Here is a 22,304-nt window from a genome sequence, read left to right as displayed (position 1 = left end):
ACACTGAGAGAATCCAGAAGTACTTCCATACAGAGACTATGTCGAGCAAAGACTGAGAGCAGAGAGGAGCTAGATAAAGCAGGAAGGTCCAATTAGGAACGGAGGCGGGACAGGAAGAGCTACAGGTAGACACTGCAGATTGGTGCAGGCATAACAGGCCAGGTGAGTCTTGTTGGTAACCTGAGTATGCACGCGCAGTGTGCGGGGGTGGAGCCTGAGGTCCGGGGGACGGGAAGAGTGTGCAGACTGAGCGTGCTCCGTAACTCGTGTACGCGCGTGAACCGAGCCAGTGGATGGTGCAGGTGTGCGTGCAGGTGTGCGTGCAGGAGGGTGTGGGCGCGCCCGGCACTGAGCAGAGGAATCGCTGAGGGGAGTGATCCCGCGACGGCGGCAGGAGCGAGGAGCCGTGGAGGCCAGTAAGGCAGGTTTGTTTTGTGTGTCCAGGGACTCCCTGCGGGAAGGGGGTGTTTTGTGTGTGGAGCGTGGAGAACGCCGATTCCTGACACATATCACTTGGGTTGAAATATTACCTCTATACTGATGACACACAAATTACATTTTCAACCCCTGACCTTTACACCTGATGTACAGAGCAATGTTTCTCATGTTCTCCCGTCTTGACTATTGTAACCTTCTGCTGTCCGGCCTTCCTGCCTCTCACCTGTCTCCCCTACAATCTATCTTAACTGCTGCTGCTAGAATCACTTTCTTCTGCTGCTCTACTGTTAAAAAACTTCCCTCGATATCCAATTAGCATTCTCTATATCCATCTTTAAAGATCCATCTTAAAACACACCTCTTTAAATAAGCATATGGGTAGCTCCGTGACCTCCATACATTGACCTTGACCTCTTGCAGACAAACTTACCAGAACAGTCTCCTACTGTGTCTGCATGTTCTTCCTACTTACTGTACCAATTACATTGTAAGCTCTTTAGGGCAGGACTCTTTTTCCCTAATGTTACTTTTATGTCTCAAGCTCTTGTTCCCATTATCTGTTCTATTATTGCCATGGGTATCACTGCTGTTAAGCGCTATGTACATAAATGGTGCTATATAAATAAAGACATACCACCTTTTTCTATAAATAATTATTAGCAAGTGCTGTAGTTTCAAAACTACCTGTCACTGTAATTATTATTTTGAATTGTGGAATAAAGGTTAATACATCTGTAATGTACTGCTAAATAATAAATAAAGTATAGGCGCCAATACTGAGGCATCAAGGATGTTTTCTATTGAGTGTTTGTTTATAGACGATTGGACAGAATATTTATAGAAGCCAGAATCCACAGTGCCGACATTCAAACCCCAAATAAAACATAGGCAAAAAGGTGTATGCATACTTTTATTTTGTCATATTGTTTAGTTGAAGACAGAGCACGTGTCAGATGGAAATGCAATAGTATTATGGAACATGCATTAACATTTCTAGAAGCTTTTGTATTTGAATATACTGAATACAGTAGTACCCACATAGTAAATCACTAGCTTAATGGGTCTTTATATACTGTATGTTCTGAATGGCATTACAATGGATTAAATACCCTACCAATATAGTTACATTCAATAGAATATATTTAAAAAGCATGTGTGTATTTTGTTAATTGTCGTGTTTTAACATTTACCCTGTAGTACAATAGTATCTTTGTAATCCATGTACAGCTGTATTTATACTGTAAATTAACATGACATGTTAGAGCCATTCTGACAGAAAGAACATCTCAGTTCCCTAATTATTTATTATTATTAATTAATTATTTTCTTTATTACTTTTTAAGGGCCTGAAGCCAATGGACCACAATGGACTTTCTGATCCATATGTCAAATTACACTTACTTCCTGGCGCTAGTAAGGTGAGTTTTTATTTTTGCTGTTGTATGTACTGTATATTATTTCTTAGTTATCGGTGTACCCTGTTAAACATTTCTCATTCATATTAACATGTATCTGTACATCTGTACATGTCAGAAATAAGTTTCATCATTCTTTACAAGTAGCGATAGGGTTAGTTTGTGCATTTAAAAACTCACGTACAGTAAGTCTCTCTTACACATGTTTGAATAGAAAATGCTCAGAAGCACTTGTAAATAAAATCTCATATTCACTATGCTGTAAAAGGGCTTCTTAATTTTAGTGTATACTGTAGGACTGCGAGGTTTCCCTGACATGGAAAGACTGGGTAACATTGTATTATATAGGAGCTAATGTGTTATGTATGTTTGTGCACAGGAGCATTATCTACTTAACATCAATACAGATTATATTATTATTATTTTTTATTTGTCTTGAGTTTATAACCATCAGACCCATCTATACTGTAGCCACAACAGAAAGAGGTACTGTAGGATATAATAAAGTCAATGGTTCCTTTATCTCCAATGCTGCTTCTTCTCTTCCTCCGTTTGTTGCTTTCAGCCACAACCACATATTTCTGTTTGTACACTAACCACCAATTTGACAATGAATAAATGATCAAATAATTTAAATAAATATCCACTGTGGTAAATCCGGGCGCGAAATAACTGGGATAATAAATGGGTCACAAACACTCTCTAAAGTTGATGATATCACTTATTCCATACTAAGGGAGAGATCCTCAGCACATATGGAAAATAAAAATAAAAGAGTAAAGGAGAACAGAAAATACATTAGTGTAAAACACAAATACAGCTCTTCAATCACCTGATTGGAGTGATCGGGCGATTGGAGAGCTGTATTTGGGGAAGCACCCATGAGTCCTTCAACACCAGCGGACGACCGTGCATGTGACGATCAGGGAAGCTGGCAGAGGTGATTGTGGGAGTGGAGAGTGGAGCGCTGGGAGAACACAAATACCTCAACTGCACCTAAAGAATGCTCAGGGTGACCTCTATACTCTGTAAAGGCTTTATACTCTCCTATACTTTCCTTTTTTTAACTTATTTTTATCAGTAAATGGTTTTACGCAATGTTCTTTTCTCTTCTCTTTTATTTCTCTTTTCCATATGTGCTGAGGATCTCTCCCTTAGTATGGAATAAGTGACATCATCCACCGTAGAAAGGGTTTTTGACCCATCTAATATACCTCATTTTTTTCGTACACAGATTTACCACATTGGATATCTTTTGCACAGACTTTTTGGATAGTCTGAACATGTGGAGCTGCGTCTCAACGAGGGGCTGGAATGTATTTATATTTATAGCTATGTAATTTAGTGAGACATAAGTGAGTTTTTTGTGCTTATATTTCTGTTTTGCCGTATAATTTAAATAAGCCAAACTATTTAAAAAAAATTGTGTTCTCACAAATGTGCACATTGCCATAGCTTTGTTCATATTGAGTGAATTTCAGTGTCAGTAAGGCTCTTGGTTGAACCTTTTCATATTACAAATTGCAAGGAACAAATCTAGCCCTTTGCTTACAGTTAGTACAGAGAGCAAAGTCCTTGGCGCACTATCAAGTGCATGAACCTGATAAATTAGTCCTGTTTGTTGAAGAACTGGTTGGAAAATGTCCACAGTCTGACTTCCTGGTTTTCTTCTGAAGTTTGTTGATCTGCAATCAAAGAGAACAGGAAACCATTGCGCAGTATCTCATGTGTATTGAAGCCTCATTCACACAGCTGCTAGATACTTACATCTAGATGGGTGAATGCAGGCCTTGAAAGGTATCTTTAAACCGGAGATTGATATCTGTCACCGGGTTCCCCACTGGTGTTGCTCCCGCTCCATAGATGGCCGGTCCGCCCAATGGTACACAAAAGATAAAAGGCCCAATAGTGTGGTACAGTACAATTTAATAAAACAATAAAAAGACCAACATATAATGCACTCACATGCTAGATGATCTAACTGCACGATTTACAATGTGCCGTCCGCAAGCATGAGGGGCTGAACTGTGATGTGCGTGGAGGCTGGATCCTGCGTGTATCTCCTCCTCGCGGCCGCAAATCGGAGCGCCAGGTCCACCTCAGATGTCGTCACCTCAAACAGCAACCTCCTCAGCTGGTACTAGCACGTAGCAATGCGTGCAGCTATGCTCCACCCTACGCGCGTTTCGTGACCTCTGACGTCACTTCCTCAGGGGTAATGGAGCATGGATGTTGTATGGTGCTATTTAAGCACAGCTAATTGGCCCTAAACTCACCCTGATAGGATAATTATTCCCAGAGGGATATTGGGCTGATTGATGTTATAAGGTGCTACTTAAGCACAACTAATAGCCCTAGACTTGCCCTGATAGGATATTTATTCCTAGAGGGGTGTTGGGCTGATTGACTGGAGTACTGATGTTTTCATTACAAACTCCTGTCATATATGGTAACTGTATCACAAACTTGTTATAATAAGACTGTAACACAACATTTCTAAAATACAATTCACACACAGTATTACATATGATATCAAAAAACAACAACAAATAATACAATTGATATTTCTAATGCATGAAAATAAATATATATAAACATTCATGTCTGAATTCATTTAATACAGTACTAATTGATTATGTACTTAAAATGAGCTTATATAAAAATGGAACTTCAAATGGTATCCATATAGTGTATATGGGACAGATTGAGCAGAGGACTCATAGGAATTTAATGATGCTGGCTGACAGATTTTTCATGTTTGATATTAATCAACTATCAATTTGATATCAATTAGCTATCTCTCAAAAATGATGCCAGGTCAAACTCTATGTTTAGACCTTTTGGGGTTAATGTTTTTAGGGTGTATATCCAATAGCTTTCACGCCGCGATATTAGATTGATTTTATCTCCCCCTCTCCAGTTTTGTTTGGGGCAATCTATACCCTTGCAGACCAATCCCTCGGGGTTTTGGTTATGTTTTATTTTGAAGTGATTCGAGACACTATGTGTCTCGAGACCCCTTTTAATATTGTAAATGTGTTCCGCAAAGCGTCTCTTTGATGGTCTACCTGTTCGCCCTACATATTGTAGCCCACAGGGCCATTCTAACAGGTAGACCGTAAAGGAGCTTTTACAATTTATGAAGGATTTAATTGGAAATACAGTAGCGACATACTTTATCGCACTAAATGCCGGCGGCATGCCGGGATCTACCCCAGCTGCCGCCAGTAATATCCGCGCGCCGCCGCGTTTCCCACACGCACCCCCCCTCCACCTCGCGCGCAATTTACTATCCTTCCGGACCCCGAGCCCGGCTTCTGCTCTGCCCCTCTGCTTCCCCGCACCCCCGCTTACCTTAATTTGATGTCCAGGGGTGTCGGGGAAGCCTGGGGAAGCCGGGGAAGACGGGGAAGCCGGGCGCACCTGTGACTGTGATGTCACAGTGCGCCGCCACGCGCCGCGGCTACCCGCTTCCCAGCCTCATACAGCCAGCGGCATTTGCTCGAATAAGAGCTGCCGCTGCTGTACAACACCTGTTATGTTGGATTTAAATTCCCTACATTTGGTACTGTATTTACAGCCAATGCATTTCCCACATGTGAAGAACCCATTGAGTTCCCTAAGCCATGTGGTGTTGGATTTTTTTGCCACGTCAAATGGACAGCTTGGGGAGAGTTGTAGTTTAAGATTATCTGCCCTTTTAAACACTATTTGGGGAATTTTTGGTAAAATGGTGTTTAATGTTTGGTCTCCCTGTAAGATACCCCAATGTTTTTTAATTATTTGGGTAATTTTCGGGGCCATGGCATTATATTTGGTAATGAATGGAATAAATTCCCCTTCTTTAGATTTCTTTTTATTTGGATTCATTACTATTAGATCTTCCCTTGGGATATTTTTTACCGATTCTAGTGCCCTTATTACCTTAGTGTGATTGTATTCCCTATCCATAAATTTATTCGTTAGTTCTTCTGCCTGTATAACGAATATCTCAGTTCTGGAACAATTTCTTTTTGTTCTTAGAAATTGCCCCTTGGGTATATTGTTTATCCATCTTGGATTATGATGACTTGATGCCAACAGGTAAGTGTTGGCATCCACCTTTTTATAAAAGGTTTTTGTCTCGATGGACCCTTCATCTATATATAAAGTTAGATCTAAGAAATCTATGGTTTGGGGACTATTACTAAAGGTAAATTCCAAGAGTACCTTAATCAAAACAAATTAAATTTAAAATTTACCTTTAGTAATAGTCCCCAAACCATAGATTTCTTAGATCTAACTTTATATATAGATGAAGGGTCCATCGAGACAAAAACCTTTTATAAAAAGGTGGATGCCAACACTTACCTGTTGGCATCAAGTCATCATAATCCAAGATGGATAAACAATATACCCAAGGGGCAATTTCTAAGAACAAAAAGAAATTGTTCCAGAACTGAGATATTCGATATACAGGCAGAAGAACTAACGAATAAATTTATGGATAGGGAATACAATCACACTAAGGTAATAAGGGCACTAGAATCGGTAAAAAATATCCCAAGGGAAGATCTAATAGTAATGAATCCAAATAAAAAGAAATCTACTGCACCGACACACTTTATTCGAGCAAATACCCAGTATGTACCTGGCAGATACCTGGAATGCGCCGCTCCTCACCTCTGACAAGCCCCGTTGCGTTTGCCTTCCCAGCCTGGGTTCATGCCTGGCTGACGGGCGGCTAATCTGTTAAATGATAATGATAAGGATTTAATAGGCTGCAATGCTTCGCGTGTCTACCAGATGGCATAAATTCATGAATTGTAATGCAGTATATATATATACTGTGCAGTATTGCAGCCAGCGGGAATAAAATGCTTAAATCCCTGCATGGAAAATACCTCAATGCACTCGGGCAGAAAACAGTCACAAACCTCAATACACCTGGGTATACCCGAATTCGTGGGACTAGCCAAGCTCGAATAAAGTGTGTCGCCAGTGTAAAGAAGGGGAATTTATTCCATTCATTACCAAATATAATGCCATGGCCCCGAAAATTACCCAAATAATTAAAAAACATTGGGGTATCTTACAGGGAGACCAAACATTAAACACCATTTTACCAAAAATTCCCCAAATAGTGTTTAAAAGGGCAGATAATCTTAAACTACAACTCTCCCCAAGCTGTCCATTTGACGTGGCAAAAAAATCCAACACCACATGGCTTAGGGAACTCAATGGGTTCTTCACATGTGGGAAATGCATTGGCTGTAAATACAGTACCAAATGTAGGGAATTTAAATCCAACATAACAGGTGTTGTATTTCCAATTAAATCCTTCATAAATTGTAAAAGCTCCTTTACGGTCTACCTGTTATAATGCCCCTGTGGGCTACAATATGTAGGGCGAACAGGTAGACCATCAAAGAGACGCTTTGCGGAACACATTTACAATATTAAAAGGGGTCTCGAGACACATAGTGTCTCGAATCACTTCAAAATAAAACATAACCAAAACCCAGAGGGATTGGTCTGCAAGGGTATAGATTGCCCCAAACAAAACTGGAGAGGGGGAGATAAAATCAATCTAATATCGCGGCGTGAAAGCTATTGGATATACACCCTAAAAACATTAACCCCAAAAGGTCTAAACATAGAGTTTGACCTGGCATCCTTTTTGAGAGATAGCTAATTGATATCAAATTGATAGTTGATTAATATCAAACATGAAAAATCTGTCAGCCAGCATCATTAAATTCCTATGAGTCCTCTGCTCAATCTGTCCCATATACACTATATGGATACCATTTGAAGTTCCATTTTTATATAAGCTCATTTTAAGTACATAATCAATTAGTACTGTATTAAATGAATTCAGACATGAATGTTTATATATATTTATTTTCATGCATTAGAAATATCAATTGTATTATTTGTTGTTGTTTTTTGATATCATATGTAATACTGTGTGTGAATTGTATTTTAGAAATGTTGTGTTACAGTCTTATTATAACAAGTTTGTGATACAGTTACCATATATGACAGGAGTTTGTAATGAAAACATCAGTACTCCAGTCAATCAGCCCAACACCCCTCTAGGAATAAATATCCTATCAGGGCAAGTCTAGGGCTATTAGTTGTGCTTAAGTAGCACCTTATAACATCAATCAGCCCAATATCCCTCTGGGAATAATTATCCTATCAGGGTGAGTTTAGGGCCAATTAGCTGTGCTTAAATAGCACCATACAACATCCATGCTCCATTACCCCTGAGGAAGTGACGTCAGAGGTCACGAAACGCGCGTAGGGTGGAGCATAGCTGCACGCATTGCTACGTGCTAGTACCAGCTGAGGAGGTTGCTGTTTGAGGTGACGACATCTGAGGTGGACCTGGCGCTCCGATTTGCGGCCGCGAGGAGGAGATACACGCAGGATCCAGCCTCCACGCACATCACGGTTGAGCCCCTCATGCTTGCGGACGGCACATTGTAAATCGTGCAGTTAGATCATCTAGCATGTGAGTGCATTATATGTTGGTCTTTTTATTGTTTTATTAAATTGTACTGTACCACACTATTGGGCCTTTTATCTTTTGTGTACCATTGGGCGGACCGGCCATCTATGGAGCGGGAGCAACACCAGTGGGAACCCGGTGACAGATATCAATCTCCGGTTTAAAGATACCTTTCAAGGCCTGCATTCACCCATCTAGATGTAAGTATCTAGCAGCTGTGTGAATGAGGCTTCAATACACATGAGATACTGCGCAATGGTTTCCTGTTCTCTTTGATTGCAGATCAACAAACTTCAGAAGAAAACCAGGAAGTCAGACTGTGGACAATTTCCAACCAGTTCTTCAACAAACAGGACTAATTTATCAGGTTCATGCACTTGATAGTGCGCCAAGGACTTTGCTCTCTGTACTAACAATTCGGTTTACAGCTATATGGAATAGCTTGTTTATAGTCCTGGGCAGCCCATTCCCATACCCTCCCCTAATCTGATGGTGTGGGGTCTATATCATATAGTGGTTATCCTTAATACGTTTAACACACTTATTATTGTCACATTTTTTTAAATTTTAATTTTTATTTATATTTCACTTGTTGTATATACTAATTCACTATACACACAATTCACAATAGGTTGAGCGCTTGGTAGTAGTTTAGTTTCCCTTTGCTTACAGTATGTGATTTCAAATTTCCAAAGGTTTCAAACCTCAGAGTAAATAGACAGTAGGAAAATACATAGTGTATAACGTATTTTCTAATTAGAACACGCAATATATATATGGTTACACTCACAAAATGTCTCAGATTAATGGGCCTTTTGGGTCGTTAGTCTGTACACCCATATCGTCTAGATTCCCATTTAGCAGATGGATCTGGACAGGTCAGCAGGGGCTCACTAGTGCCCAGCGGACCCTCCGCCTGATCGTCCACGGATGGGAATTCCAAGATGGCTGCCGGCTTTTGGCATCTCTTGGTATAGTGTCGTCGCGTCCAATGCATTTCACCAAAGATTTGGCTTCCTCAGAGATTGATTTAATGTATCCAATTGTTCCCTTATACCTCATATTTATCATTACCAGCCAATCGAAATATAAGATTGACCAAAATGGGTCTGACTGCTAAAACATCGTACTAATAACAATCAAAAAAAAATAATTTTATATAAAAGATACTAAAAAATATTTTCTTAACAATGTGATAAATAATAGTAAAAGTAAAATATGAAGTCTCTTTTAAAAAAAAAATTGCAACACAAAGTGTTTTCTTTACAGAGGGGTAAGGAAATTGGGGATACAGAAATAATAAAAGGGGACGGGTGGTGGGATTGGGAGTTAGGTACATTTACATAAAATTCTATAGTTTATAGTTTCATAATGCTTAGTACATTAATTAGTTTGGACTGCTACATAACAAGGGTACCTTATGACTAGTGGCATATTTGATTGGGTCCTTCATTAACAGCATATTACTAGTGTAGCCATGTCTGGACCCGCTACCTTTCTGCCTTCCCTGTCATGTAAGTTCTAGTAAGATCTAGACAGTGAGCGGCTATCCTGTGGGGTTTCCCCCTCCTCCTGCAGCCTCTGTGAGTGACAGAAGTGGAGATGACATGGGAGTCTGCATCTGTCCAATAAGGATGCAGATCCTGTGCCCTGCCCTTTTGCACCAAGGAGGAGGCATCCTAAATTATAGAGATGAACCCAGTCATCACAGGGTGGGGTTCAGGCATTCCCTCTTCCCCTTCAAGGGATGAGGATGTAAGCCAAGTCTCCTCCCGGTTGGGAGGAACACGTGCTCAGTCCCTCATGGGCTGGATGCATTCCAATACTCTAGTGAGGCCCCATCATTACCAGCAGGCCTGTACCATCCAGGAGCCTGGAAGCAATCCTGACAACTGATTGCAATCGCTGTGATAACATCATGCATTGGCGGAAGAATAAAGACATCCCTTTTTATATATCTGGCTGAGTCGCAATCTATTGGCTAGATGTATGGAGATAAAAGACTGTCATGATGGGAATTGCCCTCAGTTCTACTGGAGCCCACTATTGCTGGAGGCTCTAACGCCAAGAAAGAACATCCAGGATCACCTTGAGCCTGTCCTGTTTCCCCACTACACCACGGGTAGCCAGGGTAAATCTCCCGGGGGGGATGGAGCAGTGCTACAAATGGAGGCACTGCTAAGATGCAGGACAGGGTAGGCTCTTTGGACTTGGCAGTGTTGCAGCAGTTGCAGGATTTGTACCAAAGAGGCCAGGGCACCTGATGCTACCCCAGGGATCCTTGGGCACCTATGTTATGTAAAAAAAGGATGACATTTCTCCCAGAGGTGGCACCGGGGAGTGTGTACCCTTCAGGGTCTATTTGGCTGAAAGGCTAGTGCTAGGGCCAGGGCTCTCCCAATGTACAGTGGAGGACCCTTGGGTACCTATTCATGCAAACTAGCATGATGTACTGTGCTGTGGGGGAGGCACACCAGGATCAGTGTCTCTGGGAGTGTGAGCCCCATTTTTCTGTTCATTATAAGGGTGACACCCCGAGGGCATGTTACCAGGAAGCGCTGTTATCTTATCCACATTCTTCCTGTTAAAAGGCTGGGGCCAGGGAACGTGCAAGGCACTGAAAGACCCTTGGGCATCCGTTACTACAACTTGCATGATGTACCGTGGGGGAGGCGCACCAGGATTCAGCTGTCTCTGGTTACTTGACCCCCGCTTTTCTGTTCACCAAAACCGTGTTTTGACAGAGAGCCGTTTCGACCTTAATGGGTCTCATCAGTTTGAGGTTGGTTATACTGGCTTTGCAAAATGAAGCATGGTATAGCTTTCACCGTACTTAGTTAAGTTATGGTGGGGAAAGAAAGTGACAAAAACCATCCACAGTAAAGCACATACTGTAGCAAATGGAAATATTCCTGTTTGCTCATTTGCATGTCTCAGACAGGTCTACAACCCTGACTTTCACCATTATCACCCAGCACACAGTGCTTCCACTGCAGCAAGGAATTCTGGGAAATTACAGGTAAATGAGCACACACCTTTTTGCTTCAAAACTATATGACATGGTCCCCTATAAGCTAATGCTTGCTGCATATCACAGCTTTTGAGCATAGCCTGGGTTAAGATGCATAGCCAGTATATATATATATATATATATATATATATATATATATAAAGACAACACAAAAATTAAGTAGCGCTAAAGAGGATGTGAAATAACTCTAATAAATAATGAATTATAATAACATATTAAAAATTAAGATAAATTAAAAATTACCACAATTTAACCTAATAATATCTATAAACCATAAAGTGATAGTGAACAAAAGGAAAAAATCCAAAATGAATGTTCCACTCAAACAAAAAATCCAGAGAGAAATATTGTCCCAATAGGAGATCCAGGGAGCGTCTTTGCAGCTTTAAAGAGAGTGGTATAGCCAACCACTTTTGGAATCTATGGAAAAACAAAAAACAAAAGCACAAGCTCCATAGCACGTAACTGAGTAAAAAAATAAGGTACATTTATTTAAAAAATCAGCAACCCATAAGAATGTGCACTTACAGGATTTTAAACAGAACCATTCGTGGGAGAGAAATCTCTATTGTGGTCATCTGCGGTGGTAGGGGGAGTCCCAGGTTTGCAGAGTGGATATAAACAGCCCAGGGTCACAACGAGCTCCTATCCCGAATTGGCAGCAAGATAGAAAGGCATCCAATGCCTGCACGTCTTTTGCTCCCTCATACAATGGTTGCTAGCACTTGAAAATGCCACCATCCGGAGCGCAGGGAAGCCAGGGACTCCAAGTACACCAACATGAACGCGATGATGTCACAGCCCTACGCGTTTCGTCACACTGCGGCGACTTCGTCATTGGCAGCAAGATAGAAAGGCATCCAATGCCTCCATGTCCTTTGCTCCCTCATACAGTGGTTTAAATCTTGTACTTAAGGTTTGTCCAATCAGATTTAAGCTAGCACAGTATTTATATCCTGAATACTGAGGGCGTTTCATTCCCTGACAAAGTCGGCAAGCGCTGACGAAATGCGTAGCACTGTGACGTTATCGCGCAAGCATGTTGTGTGCGTAGTGTTCCGCTGCTAACTAAGGGACTCCAGTATAGTGAGATTGCCTCTGGCACCTCGTTTTGATCAGCTGCAAGAGGTGAGACCATTACCATCTCCCACTGTGCCTGCTCTCACTGTGACTCTGTCTGCAGTTGTTTCTGCTGTGTGTGAGCATTCCAGCAGCAGGTCTAATTGCAACTGGCTTTCAGTGGGTATACATAAAGGTCTCCCCCATCCATCTCAGCTGATCTATACCAGGAGTCTGTGTGTAAAGATACTTTTACATGAGTTTTACTCTTTATGTCTTGTAAGTGTGTATTATCTACCTTACAATTATTTAAATAAATTTTATTTAATCTGCATCATAGGATAATGCACTAGGGGAGTGTGCTTTTTTCTCTTTTTTTCTATATATATATATATATATATATATATATATATATATATATATAATATATATATATAGCAGAAAATAGCCGTGTTAGTCCAGTTGCGATAGTGCAGAATAAATGAGTTCTTCAGTATTAGGTGATACCTTTTTTATTGGATTAACAATTTATGTCATAGGACAAGCTTTCTACAGCTGCACATCCAGGAATATAGTGTATATGATTCAGTGCAACAGATGTGACCAAGGTTGCTACATTGGGGAAACCAGCCAAAAACTACAAGGAAGAATGAATATGCACAAACACTCTATACTCCATCACGAAGAAGGAAGATACTGCTCACCTGTGGGACATCACTTCTCACAACCAGATCATTCCATAAATGATTTAAAAATCAAAATCCTCAATGGAATGTTTAAAAGCACCCAAGAACGGAAAACATTTGAACTCAGAATGATAAGACTCTTTGACACCAAAACCAAAGGACTTAATGCGGACATGGGTTATCTCACACCCTATCAAAATTGTTTGTACGTATCCTGCTTGCCTCAATTCTTATCCACACTTTCTCTCCCCCCCCAGCATCCCTCCCCCTCCCCACCTTTCTTTGTCACTGTCCCCTGGCTTCAAACACTTTTATCACCCTACCTTATCTACAGTACATATCTGTTGTTTTTTTTTCTTCCTCTCTCTAAACTGTTTTTGCCATTTAATCCTTTGTATATCAGTATTGCGACCTGAAGAAGAGAGGAGAACTCTCGAAAGCTTGTCCTATGACAAATTGTTAGTCCAATAAAAAAGGTATCACCTAATACTGAAGAACTCATTTATTCTGCACAATATATATATATATATATATATATATATATATATATATACTGTATATATATACTGTATATATATACTGTATATATCAGTCAAGAAAACCAGGCACTCACACATGCGATGATAAAGGTGATAATAGAGAGCAGAGGAAAGGAAGTTGTTTTCCTCCAAGGAGCTGCACGGGGACACCCCATTCTAACACCAATATAGTGTATGTACATTTGATTAATTTGGATAATTGGGTGCTTTATATTTGCTTCCTCTAGCAATCTGATATCTCATCTCCACTGACTTCTCTTATATCTCATCTAATAATTATTTAATATATATGTTATCACCTATAATCTACACTGATACATCTGGTGGGTGAGCGCAGTTCGTTTATATATATATATATATATATATATATATATATATATATATATATATATATATATATATATATATATATATATATATATAAATAAACACACACACACACACACACACACACACAAACAAACAATAGACAGCGCCTCTAAAGATGGTGATGTTGTATATATTATAGGAAATGTTAGATATATTAGATTCACCTCTAAACTAGATAGTTGTGTAACTGTGGTAAGATAATGGCACCAAACTCAAGCAATATACTGATAATGTTATATACATGATATGTCAGTCTAATATATATAATATGGGATCCTATTTGTATCACACTAAATCATATATAACATGAAATGCATACCCAATAATGGCTTCATCATTATACACATGTATCAATCATCAGAAAGGTGTGGATGCCATCGATCACTTTCTTGCATTCAATTAATATTAGAACATAATTATTGTTTGTTTAACAATACATATTATTTACAGGCTTGTGGGACAGCCATGGGCATCAGATTTGCCCCCAGCTACGCTAACCTCTACTTGGAGTTGTGGGAGGACCTCCATGTTTGGGGGGATGCCCAGCTGGTGTCAGGGCTGGTGTTCTATGGTCGTTATTTTGATTACAGTACCTCATATTGGTTTGGGATGCTGGAAGGGGGGAGTTAATCAACATTCTCTCCTCGTTCAATAATAATAATATGGGACTAAAATTCACACCAATCATTGACCCCATCAGTGTGATCTTTTTAATCTAGAATTTACCATAGGTGATAAAAATAGAATCAGCAAAAAAAACCACACTTCAAATCAGTAACCGCTAACAGTTATCTCCATTACTCCAGCAATCATTATAAGAAATGACTGAACAATATACTCAAAAGTCAATTCTTTAGGGTAAGGAGAAACTGTTCCCTAGACTCAGATTTCTTGGCACAGGGCAAGCTACTAGTAGAGAGATTTCTAGCTAAAGGATATGATACTGCTGTCATTCATAAGGCATTTGATCAGGCTAGACAGATGGAGCGGAGCAAACTGTTAGACAAATCAAAGAATAAATACAGTTTGGCACAGAAAGCAGTACATGAAGGAGAATCATTAAATATGACTCATGGAGTTCCAAAGTTTATCACCCAATATAACCCAGCAGCACATCAGATTAAAGGCATACTGAATAGGCATTGGAGCATCATGTTAAGTGATCCAGTCATTGGGCCTCAGTAACCTTTAAAAGCTTCTATTGTTTACAAAAAAGCCAGATATTTAAAAACGATGTAGGCTCCGAGCAAACTGAAGCCTATTGATGGGGTTATATTTTACAGTAGACCATCAGTTGAAGGTAATCATTTATGTGGGATAAAAAATTGCATTATGTGCAAACATCTGAATAAACTGAATCAGATCACTTCATTTACAGATGGATCAGTACACTCAGTTATTGGACACATTAACGGTTTATCTACCCTTGTAGCATATATGATTTTGTGTACGTGTGGCCTCCAGTATATCGGGTGCACCACCCATGCCCTAAGTACATGATTTCTAGAACATCGTAGAAATATACTACATGGGTACAATTTATATAGCCTTTCTAGGCATTATTCTTTAGTGCACAACAGAGATCCTTGCTCATTTTCCCTGATGGGCATAGAACAAATTTCATCTTCCTTGATGGGAGCAGACAGGTTCAAACAATTATGCCTCAGGGAAACATACTGGATCTATGTTTTGGGGACATTGTACCCCAAAGGATTAAATGATTGTATAGATGTTAGTACTGTGGTTTAGTTGGATTCCCTCTGGTCCTGTGGATGGAATCTGTCTCTGGAGGTCTAGGTTGAATGTGGTTAGCCACATTCCCTCTAGGACAGTAGGTCTGTCTGCAGCATCATTGTCAATAATCAATATATATGATCATATCTGTAAATTGTCAACCATCAACATCCATCTCCTCTAGTACTTCCATCCCACTCCCATTTCTCTGAGAGATTTAGGTTAACACGTGGCATTTTTACATATATTTATTATACATATTATTTACATTATCATTTATTCACAAAATATAAATTCACAGAATATATTCCATTAAGTAATATCCTTCATCATACATCACGTTTATTATTTCAACACACACATATTATTAATATTGACACAAGCGCTTATTTAGTTCTATATATTACTTATACTGTACATTCACATAAACCCATTAATATGATTATATCAACACTAATGTAATAATTTACATTCTTTTCACTAGACACATTCACACAAATATGACAACCCATAATACACATGTGGACACTATGTTTCGTCTGAAGTGGTCGTCATCGTCATAGTAATATTAGATAAAGTTCACTTTATTCTATACTTTTTGCTATACTAACCTTTTTCTTAAACTTATACCTATAATACATTTGCAATATGTTATAAAAGTTATATTTATGTGTAGAATAGAATCCAGTCCAGTTCACCTCTGACAGCTCTTTACATCTCCACAAGACATTAGTTTAATGATCACATGTGTTGGAGTTAGTAGCTACAGAGAGAGCCATACAAATTAAGATTATGTAGCCCTCTCCCCCCCCCCTCTATGTGAGATTGGGGTGGTTAGGTGTATCTGACTACTTATCAGTGTGGTGCTATACCTGTTTGGCAACCAGGAGGGCTGAGCTTCCGCCACGGGGAACCTGGGGTGAATTACTCTTAATACTACTATATGGTGCAGCGCCTTCACCTGCGATGGCTCCCAGCAGAACGGGAGTTGTTCCTCGCAGGACACATACAAATGAACACATACGCTGGATGTGAAATAGCAAAGGGCTTTACTGAACATAACATATATCTTACACACTTATACTCTAACGCTCATATAACCTTAGTGGCTCGGCCACTCTCATCAAGAGTAACGTCTCCGTCCCCTGACCGTGTGTCCCACACACCGTGTCCATGTATAGTACTAGATTGGTATAGGCTCAGTTCTTTAACCACTTGCTCAGTGTTCCTAAAGAGTTTAGCCTAAGGCGGGATCAGCGCCTGTTGACCGGTGTTGGTGCACTTGTTGTTATAGTACCTTCCAGTCATGGCGGTGACCGGTACCTCTTCGCAAAGGGTCGGATGAATTAGCGGTCTGCCTCCTTGGTCTCAATGTCCAGCCGTCTGGTCCCAGACAACTCGCCAGCAATCCTTCTCCGCACGCTCGTCCCTTTGTCCCTAGCTGTCTACACAGTAAGGGTGATGCTCGCTACCACTATGGGCGTTCCTGCAGCACAGCAACCTTCGGTAACTTCAGGGAACACTCCTAGGGGCCTACGGGGTAGCCTGTCCTATTCAGGTGGGTCACTGACCCCCTGCACCCACACTACCTCTCCCTTCACCTCCCGGATCCCGTCTGACTAACTCAACCTAAACCTGCAGCAAACACACTGCACTCACACAGTACCTGCAGCAACCGCACTGCACTCAACCGGTACCTGCAGCAACCGCACTGCACTCAACCGGTACCTGCAGCAACCGCACTACACTCACACACTGTACCTGCAGCAACCCACTGCACTCACACGGTACCTGCAGCAAACGTGCTGCACACACACTGTGCCTACTTGTCAGCGCACACAGCACTGACAGCTGTGACACTGACAAGACTACACACTTCCCACACTGCTAAGGGCAGGGTCCCTAACCTAGGGGCCGTCCCTTAGTACTTACCCACTACCCTGGTGGGGATTGGGGCCTGCCTGGGATCTGGGGAACTACCTTACCTGGTGTAGGAGCCACTTGCTCCCTACACCCTTCCTTCCCCTTCCTGCTTCCAGCTCCAACTGACAACGTGGTCCCCGCAACATTGTATCCTTCCTCCACAGGAGAAGCTGCAAAACCCTATTTGCTGGCTGGCTGCACGTAATGTGGGTGAAATGGCAATCCCCAGAGGCTGCTGGGAATTGTAGTCCACTCAGGACCTCTGTAGCATTGGGACCGCGTGCGCTATCTTTACTGCGCACGCGCGATCTTGTAACGGCTACCGCGGTGGTAAGGGGGCTAGAGGGAAGCCTGCTACAATTATAATAGGTATTTATATAAATATGGTACAAAAGCCTGCAATACTAGTCTGTAAGGCATTGTCATCTTTTTTTATCAATGTTGTTTTCACAATATCCAATTATAAAGTTGTTGTAAAGTTTTCATATGTATGTAATTCATTGTTATATAGTAATTTTTATGTCATTGAAGCCACGAATGGTTCCCTTATACCAGACCTGCACAGTATGACTGAGCCACTAATTGAGCCAGCTGTGCTGAAGTAGGGAAATCCTGAATACCTGGTCTGTTTGCGGCCCTCGAGGACTGGAGTTGTGCAGGCCTGCCTTATACCCACATGCAAAAAAGTTTTAGCCTTGAAGGTTTCTTATGGTACCAATTAGACTAATATGGGTACCAATTAATATGGGACAATATAAAGTGCACAGCACGGTACCAGCATCGACTCCTGATGAAGTCGTGACATCAGGTTGAAAAGCGAAGGGACGTTGCCGTACATAACGCGTCACCACGCCGGAAGGATTGACTAGGCAGGAAAGAAATAGGTGCATGGAAGAATTGCTAAGCCTGCTGCTGGTTGCCGGAGGAGCCAAATTGGAGATGACACCATCTGCTTCCGGATCGTGGTCAGCCTCTTGGAGTGTGGACGTGTATCTTGCAAGTATATGCACACAATTGTTATCAATGACATTGCGTTAGTGCTTGATTTCCCTGTTCATGTGATTAGAATGTTTTAATTGGCGTTTTAAAATGATAAAATATTGAAAATTCTCTAAACCAGTTTAACAGTGAAGTAACTGTGTCTTGATAGTTATATAGTTGATCATTTAAGCTCTCTACTATTTAGTACAGGCATATCACGCATTAAGGTACGTAATGGGTCCAGAGCATGTATGTAAAGCGAAAATGTACTTAAAGTGCAGCACGACATTTTTTCCACTTGGTGATGCATGTACTGTACTGTACAATCAGGAAGTGCTGACAGGCACATGCGTGAGCTGCCATTTGCCTATTGGGCGATATGTCCTTACTCGCGAGTGTACTTAAAGTGAGTGTCCTTAAACCAGGGTATGCCTGTATATTATCTATATCAAATAGGTCAAGTACTTTTGTCGGTCACTAACAAAATATTTGTGCAATTTGTTTAGCTGATGACTTTGATTTTCTAAAATGGTGATAATTGTACATCTGGAAATTCTTCACAGTCAATAAAGAAATATATATAAAAAAGAAAATGCACATATGGATCTGTTTCAGGTTGGGCTAAAGTTGTGAGTGGAGTACCTCAAAGACCGGTACTGGGACCCCTGCTTTTCAACCATTTCATTAATGGCTTTGAGGTTGGCATAGAGAGCAAAGTCTCCATCTTTGCTGATGGCACAAAATTGTGCAAAGTAGTAAAATCAGAGCGGGATGTAATTTATCTCCAGAATTACTTGGATAGCGTGGAAACTTGGGCAGGTAAAGGTCAGGTGAGGTTTAATGCAAATAAATGTAAAGTTATGCATTTTTGAAACAACAATGAACATGCAATTTACAAATTAAATGGAGATAAACTAGGATAATCCTTGATGGAGAAGGATTGCAGAGTGCTTCTATATAGCAGGCTTGGCAATAGTGCCCAAAGTAATGCAGTAGCTGCAAAGGCAAACAAAATCTTATCTTGACTTAAAAGGGCAATTGATGGAAGGAAACTAAACATAATTATGCCCCTTTATAAAGCATTAGTAAGACAACACAATGAATATGGAGTAATTGTGTGCACCACTCCATAGAAAAGACATTATGGAACTATAGAGTGCAGAGAAGAGCCACCAAATTAATAAAGGGGATGGATACTCTGACTTATGAGGAGAGGCTAGCAAAATTAGATTTGTTTATATTAGAAAAGAGGCATCTAAGAGGAGATATGATACTATTTGCAAATATATTTGGGGACACTACAAGAAGCTTTAAAAATAACTGTTCATCCCAAGGGCAGTACAAACGACACGGGATCATCCTTCATAGTTGAAGGAAAATATATTTCACTAGCAAAAAAGGGTTCTTTACAGTAAGGTCGGTTAAAATGTGAAATTCATTACCCATGGAGACTGTGATGGCAGATACAAAAGATATTTTCAAAAAAAGGTTGGCTATCTTTTTAGAAAGAACAAAGAAAAAGTGGCGCAATGTATAATAGTGATATAATAATAACTATTATATAGTAAACTGTGACGTGTAAGAGTTACCCATTATTGAAAACAGTATATATTGCAGCCAGTGTAAATATGGGGTTTTCCAGATCCCCAAACGATAGTGGAAATCGAAGCCTCTTATCACTTCCATTGTCTCTAATTAAGGGCCTCATGCAGTAAGCGACGATTATGTGAAATCGGCAAGCTTATCGATTAGTCATGTTATTGGCGTTTTTCCCTCTCCGTATGCAGTAAGTGCCGAATACATTCAAAATCAACCCGAAAACAAATCCGCCCACTCTCACGATGATGAGCCGATCACACACAGGTGTATCGGCGTGCGTGGCGGGGTGCTGTTAGGTTGCACAATCACAAATCTTGCTGAATCAGGCGAAACAAGCATGTTTTTGATTGCGCGCCATATTTAAAGGCAACGTGTACTGCTAATCATTCTCTGTGTTGTTGGGAGTGAGAGAGAGAGAGAGACGCACAGAGCTGGACGATTGAACATTTGCATATTGACTGAGAGACTTGTTGTGTATTGGGTGAGCTTTGTCCTTTGTTGTTTTGTTTACATCTTTGTCTTGTTTTATATGTGGAAGTGGGTCGTGTGATTGCCTGTACATTTATTGTCTGTTTTTTGTGAGTGCTGGAAGTATGCCCGCAAAGCGTGGGAAGAGTGATGCTGGTGGGAGTGGGAGTGCTACTCGTGGGAGTACGCGTCGGAGTGAACGTACTGTTCAGGGGAGTGATGTTGCTGGTGCACCGAGTGGTGTTGCTGGGAGTGGGAGTGCTGTTGCTGGGAGTGGGAGTGCTGTTGCTGGGAGTGGGAGTGCTGTTGCTGGGAGTGGGAGTGCTGTTGCTGGGAATGGGAGTGCTGTTGCTGGGAGTGGGAGTGCTGTTGCTGGGAGTGGGAGTGCTGTTGCTGGGAGTGGGAGTGCTGTTGCTGGGAGTGGGAGTGCTGGTGCTAGGAGTGTGAGTGCTGGTGCTAGGAGTGTGAGTGCTGGTGCTAGGAGTGTGAGTGCTGGTGCTAGGAGTGTGAGTGCTGGTGCTAGGAGTGGGAGTGCTGGTGCTGGGAGTGCTGCTGGTGGCGCAGTTGCTGATGGGGTGGATGGTGGTGGCGTGCTTGCTGGTGGCCAGCTTTTGGAGGCTCTTCCATTGGAAGAAGGAGAGTCCAGTCAGCACCAGCCAAGCTCTGACCCTAAACCTGCTCGGAAAAAACGTGTGGAGAAGCCACGTAATCCTCGCTTCAATGACCAGGAAAATAGGGCTCTTGTCACTGGCATTCTGGAGCACTATGACAGTATATATGGACATTTAGTAGGTAAGTGTAACTTTACATTTATTATTCAAATACATGTGATCCTAGGTCATCTGAGTTTTGTTCATATGCAAATATGGGTACACAATATCTTTCTATGTTCATTAGTGTGGAAACACAGCTTTTTATCATGCCTTACAAGGACAAATAAACACAGGCGGTCAATTTGCCAGAACTGCATACAATATGAATGCAACCTTGCTTACATGTATAGGTTTAGTAGTGAATGCTCATGTGCTGCACATATTACACATAAAACAGCATGTTTGCTATCACTTGGAACAGCTAGCAGTGTAGGAAACTGGTGCTTATATTATTATTCATTTACCTCATATCTTTTATATGTTTTTCAAGGGCGGACAAGTGCAGCAAGCAAAAAAGAAATGTGGGACACAATAGTCATTGGTGTCAATGCCTGTGGGAATAGTGTCAGGGACAAGTATCATTGTCGGAAAAGATTTGATGATATTAGGTCCAAATTGAAAAAGAAAATACAAGACCAACGCGTGCATGCTACTGGCACTGGAGGTGGGCCCACACCACAACGTCTCATATTGACTCCATTGGAGGAGCTGCTTCGGCCAAAATTACTTACCGTCGTCGTGGAAGGCTTGGCTGGTGACCGTGACATTGGAATTTATCCGTCACAATTTCCAGCAGGTGATAAATATTACTGTACTAGGCGTGTCGTTGCTTACAGTTATTTTGCATATTTACACTGCTTTTTATACTGTCTTCACAATATAAGCATACCTGCATCTATATATGTATATGTCT

At 41.0% G+C, this 22,304-nt stretch overlaps 1 protein-coding gene across 2 annotated transcripts in view; it reads left to right on the top strand.

Annotated features, from left to right (window-relative positions):
* DOC2B (double C2 domain beta) overlaps positions 1–22,304 on the top strand; it is a 1,409,852-nt gene that overhangs the window by 567,894 nt on the left and 819,654 nt on the right. For both annotated transcript variants that reach the window (XM_075589564.1, XM_075589563.1), the window contains one exon: positions 1,782–1,856. In XM_075589564.1, coding sequence (XP_075445679.1) covers positions 1,782–1,856 — 75 coding nt within the window. The remainder of the gene's footprint in view (positions 1–1,781; positions 1,857–22,304) is intronic.

The sequence above is a fragment of the Ascaphus truei genome, chromosome 3 (genome assembly GCF_040206685.1).
Source record: "Ascaphus truei isolate aAscTru1 chromosome 3, aAscTru1.hap1, whole genome shotgun sequence".
Lineage (NCBI taxonomy): Eukaryota > Metazoa > Chordata > Amphibia > Anura > Ascaphidae > Ascaphus > Ascaphus truei.
The sequence above is the reverse complement of the archived record's forward strand: the minus strand, read 5'-3'. Positions and strand labels throughout refer to the sequence as shown.